The 5043-nt window shown below is 33.1% G+C and overlaps 1 protein-coding gene across 1 annotated transcript in view; it reads right to left on the bottom strand.

Moving 5' to 3' along the window:
• HSPA4L (heat shock protein family A (Hsp70) member 4 like) overlaps positions 1 to 5043 on the bottom strand; it is a 47817-nt gene that overhangs the window by 10110 nt on the left and 32664 nt on the right. The window contains exons 13-15 of the mRNA XM_003795532.3: positions 3552 to 3689; positions 848 to 973; positions 383 to 490 (exon numbers count right to left, since the gene is read on the bottom strand). Coding sequence (XP_003795580.1) covers positions 383 to 490; positions 848 to 973; positions 3552 to 3689 — 372 coding nt within the window. The remainder of the gene's footprint in view (positions 1 to 382; positions 491 to 847; positions 974 to 3551; positions 3690 to 5043) is intronic.

Below are 5043 nucleotides of genomic sequence, written 5' to 3'. Positions count from 1 at the left end.
GAATTTTAAAAAGTTGAACTTATAGCAGCATAAAATGATGGTTACTAGGGGCTACAGGATGGTAAGATATTGGTTAAAGGACACAAAATTTCAATTAGGAGGAATAAGTTCAAGAGATCTATTGCATATCACGTTAATAACAATATATTATATATTTGAAAATTTCTCAGAGTGGATCTCACCAAATAAAAAGATTAGGCATGTGAGATAATGCGCATATTAGTTTGCTTTAGCCATTCCACAATGCGTACATGTTTCAAAACATGTTGTATACTATAAATATATAAAAGTTTTATCTGTCAACAACAACAACAAAATAATAAGACATTTTAGGAAAATTTTATGTTTTATTCAACAGTAACAAAGACTTTTAAAAATTTACCTTTAGTTCTTGAAGCTTGTCTACATAGACTTGTTTAGGTTGGTCCTCTCCTTCTTCATAAAGCCAGTTTTCTGTGTCTTCCAATATTGCAGACAGTTTATTCAAGTCCTAGTTACACATTTAAGAGGTACTGTTTAAAAATGCTTTCCTTAGTTTGGTACCCAGTTATCAAATAAGAAAAATAAAATTAAAAACCTTCCTTAGAAATAAAAAGTTATGGAGGAAAGACAAAATTCTTTCTAGGTATTAAAAAACTAAACATTCAGACTTTTCTGACTTCTTAGTCCTGAATATATTTTCGACCATACTTAAGTAATCTGGAAAATAACTAAGAGCCATCCCCATATGTGCCAAGACTGACAACAGTAACAACTTTGGTATATTTATTTACATAATTTATATACTAAGCATGATCAAGTAAACATTTAAATAGTTCTCATAAAAAATTGTAAACTTTAGACTTACTTCTGGAGTGATAAATTTTTCATAGACAGTGCCCAGCTTGTCTCTAAAATCATATACGTATTCTTCAACAGCATTCTTAGCATCATTTCTTTCTTTCTCTAACTTATCCTGCATAATCATCTTCCCCTATTCAAAAAATTTCACATTAGCTAACATACATACATTAGGAAAGTGCAAATCAAACCACAAAGATGTAACTACTTCATATTCACTAGGATGATTACAGTTCAAAAAAAAAGTGGAAAGTAAGTGTTCATGATGATGTAGAGAAACTGAAACCTGTAACTGCTGGTGGGAATGTGAAATGCTACACCCACTATAGGAAACAGCTTGGTAATTTCTTTAAAAAGTTAAACACAGAATTCCATTTTCATTCCTGACCTAGAAATTTCACTCCTTGGTATATACACAAGGAACTGAAAGGAGGGACTTGAACAGGTATTTGTATGCCAATTTTCTCTGCAGCATTATTCATAATAGCCAAAAAAGCAGAAACAAACCAAGTGTGCATTAATAGATGACTGGATAAAGAAAATGCATTAACACAGAATGTAATATCATTCAGTCTTAAAAAGGAATGAAGTTCTGATACATGCTAAAACACGGATGAATCTTAAAACTGTTATACCAAGAAAAATTATATATACAGTGACATGAAAGGACAAGTGTTGTGTAATTCCACTTACATGAGTTATCTAAACTAGGCAAATTCATAAAGATAGAAAGTAGATTAGAGTTTACTGAGGACTGGGAGAAGGGAGGAATGAATGTTGAGTTATTACAGAGTTTCTGTTTGGGGGACAAAATTTTGCAAATAGATAGTTGTGAGAGATGTACAACATTGTCAGTGTAATTAATGCCACTGACTTGTACATTTAAAAATGGTTAAAATGTCAAATTTTATGATATATACATTTTACCACAATTTAAAACATTAATAATATAACAAGACCCACTGAATGAATTGCATGTATGTGAACTATATCTCAATATAGCTGTTAAAATACAAAACAAAATATATACATACTCAAGTTCAAATCCTAGGCTCCCCATTTACTAGCTAGAGATAGCAGGAAAGTTACCTATCCTCAGTTTTCTTATCCTAAAACAGAGAACATTATTTTTTTTCCTTACAGGGCTGTTAATAAGGTTGACATAATTCATGTAAAATATTTAGTACAGTGCCTAGCACATAATTGGTGCTGAATTAATGTTAGCTTTGGGAGAGGATATAATATAGTGGTTGTGATGTTGAGGTCTTGGAGCTCAATCACCTGGATCCAAATTCAAAGGTTACTCTTTGGCCCTGGGTGATACATACAGTCTATTTGTTGAGCCTCAGTTTCCCCATATGTTAAACGTCGATCTCTAACAGAATCTATACTTCATAGGTTTGAAGGTCAAAAAAGATACCAAAGTGTTTGAAGATGTTAGCAAAAATTACTGCTGTGATCAATAGAAAATAAAGAATCTGAAGATTTTATTACTTGGACAAACTGCTAAATGGCATTTTAAAGCTCAAAACAAACTTATGCATTAACATTTGCGAATCTAAAACAGTGAGACAATCAAAAATTAAGGAAAATCTCATACATAAAATTTTCCCTAACAATTCATTCCTTAGGGAAAATTAGTCTAAGACAAAAATTCTGAATTATTCAGGATTTCCAGGAATGCTTACATTTGCTTCACATAAAATATAGCCTTTATTAATTAATGAATAGGTGATACAGGGAGGTACTAAAAAAGAAAGGATTATAAAGTCTCTTTTTTTTTCTGAGACAGAGTTCTACTTTGTTGCCTTTGGTAGGGTACCATGGCATCATAGCTCACAGCAACCTCAAACTCTTGGGCTCAAGTTATTCTCTTGCCTCAGCCTCCCAAGTAGCTGGGAGGTGCCTACCACAACGCCTGACTATTTTTAGAGATGGGGTCTTGCTCTTGCTCAGGCTGGTCTTGAACTCCTGAGTTCAGGCAATCCACACACCTTGAAGGCCACCCAGAGTGTTATGATTATAGGAGTCTCGAGCCACTGCGCCCAGCCCCCACATCTATGGATACAGTAACATACAGCGAATGGTAGAACATGGGACACTTCAAAGAAGACTGACCTTTTTTAATCTTAGTCAAAATTTTAGAAATTAGTAACCACCACTTAGAAAATTTTAAAACTATAAATTAAACCTTATACAGGTACTAGTAAATAAACAAAACTCATTTCTCCAAGATACTGTGAAATTAAATATGTAAATAGATTAGAACATGTAAGAAAATGTCAAGAGTGACAACAGATTTTATATAACATTTAATGGAAGTCAGAGAACATTTTGAACAGATAAATGAATCTCTGAACATTCTGAATAGACTGAATCTTTCACAACATAGCAGCAGAAGGGAGCTGTTACTTCTGTATGTATATTTGGGTACTACTGTTAGAATAAAAGGGGGGAAGAATCATTATTCTCAGGAAAGCTTTTCCGTACAAGTAGATAATCCACATTTTTCACATAACTAAGATGAAAGCTACACTGTACAAACAACATTAATATAACTCAGTATTTTGTCAAAAATAAAGTAGTGCAGTTAATATATGGTTCCTTAGGACTTATAGGCTAGTTCCCCAAATTTGGAAATAATCATCAACTTCTACAAGATTTCAGAATACACAACTACCTTTTCCAATAACAACTCAAGACTTACATACCTCATTTTCAATGTAGCTGTTGAGAACATCTTGGCCCAGTTGTCTACACAGGGTACTCTGAATAGGTAGATCAATACTCTTGACTTTTCCTTTTTTAATGGTCTGATTTAATCGCTCTTGTTTGTCTGAGGGAGTTGACTGCAAAGAGAAGTGTAAATTTCTCAAGTTAGCTTAAGAGATGAAACAAAAAAAAAAAACCTCAGAACTATTATGATCTACCACAGTTTATTTAAAAATTCTACTTTAATACTAACAGTATTTTTTATTTTGTGTATGCTAAATCCCAGTTTCTATGTAAAAAATATTAGGAAATGCAAAACAAAACTGTTATAAATTGCTACTTCAAACCTACTATAATGGATATAATATAAAGATAGAAAACAACAAATGTTGGTGAGCACGTCAAGAAATTGGAATCCTCTCCTACAATGCTCGTAGGATTGTAAAATGTTGCAGCCATTCTAGAAAACAGTTGGGAAGTTCCTCAAAATGTCAAGCATTGATACCAGCAATTCTATTCCTAGGTATATGCTCAAGAACAATGAGAACACGTATTACATCAAAACTTGTACATGACTATTCATAACAGCATTATCAATAGTAATAAAGTGGGAACAGCTCAAACGTCTATCAACTGATAAATGGATGAATGGAATGTGGTATGTGCTCGTATAATGCAATATATTATTCGGCCATAAAAATGAAATATTGATACATCCTGGACAAACAGAGAAAACATTATGCTTAGTAAAAGAAGCTGATAATAAAGAACTACATAATGTTTAACTGTATTTGTATGAAATGTCCCGAATGAGTAAATCTACAGAAACAAAGTAGATTAGTGGTTGCCGAAGGCGAGTAGAGAGAGGGTTGAGGAAAAATACAGTTATTGCTAATGGGGACAGGGCTTCTTTTTGGGAAGATGAAATGTTCTAAAGTAGTGATGACAGTTGCACAACTTTGTGACTATACTTTAAAAAAAAAGAAACCACTGAATTGTATATTTTCTTTTCTTTTTTTTTTTATTTTGAGACAGGGTCTCATTTTGTTGCCCTCAGTAGAGTGTCATGGCATCCTATTTCACAACAACCTCAAACTCTAGGACTCAAGTGATCCTCTTGCCTCAGCCTCCTAAGTAGCTGGGACTAAATCAGCATGCCACTATGCCCAGCTATTTTTTGGAAAATTTTTTTGTAGCGCCAAGTTTTTGTTATGTTGCCCAGGCTGGCCAACGTGCAGGCTCACAGTGTGAGGCACAACACACAGCTTCTGAGATAATAGTTAATGAGAAAAACAATGTTAACAAAAACCAAGTTTATTTTCCTGCCCCAAAAGATAGTTTTTATTTATATTGTAGGGTCTCATTCTTAAAAATAAAAAAAAAGACAATAAACCATTAAGATGTCTTTATTATGGCTATAAAGTTTCTGTACTTTCCCATAGTACCAAGATTAAAAACATTAAGTACATTAAGAAAAAGCATTATGGGCTC

Source organism: Otolemur garnettii, unplaced genomic scaffold (assembly GCF_000181295.1).
Source record: "Otolemur garnettii isolate 467f Iridium unplaced genomic scaffold, OtoGar3 scaffold00093, whole genome shotgun sequence".
NCBI classification, from domain to species: Eukaryota; Metazoa; Chordata; class Mammalia; order Primates; family Galagidae; genus Otolemur; species Otolemur garnettii.
Note: the sequence above shows the minus strand (reverse complement) of the source record. Positions and strands in the feature narration are given on the sequence as shown.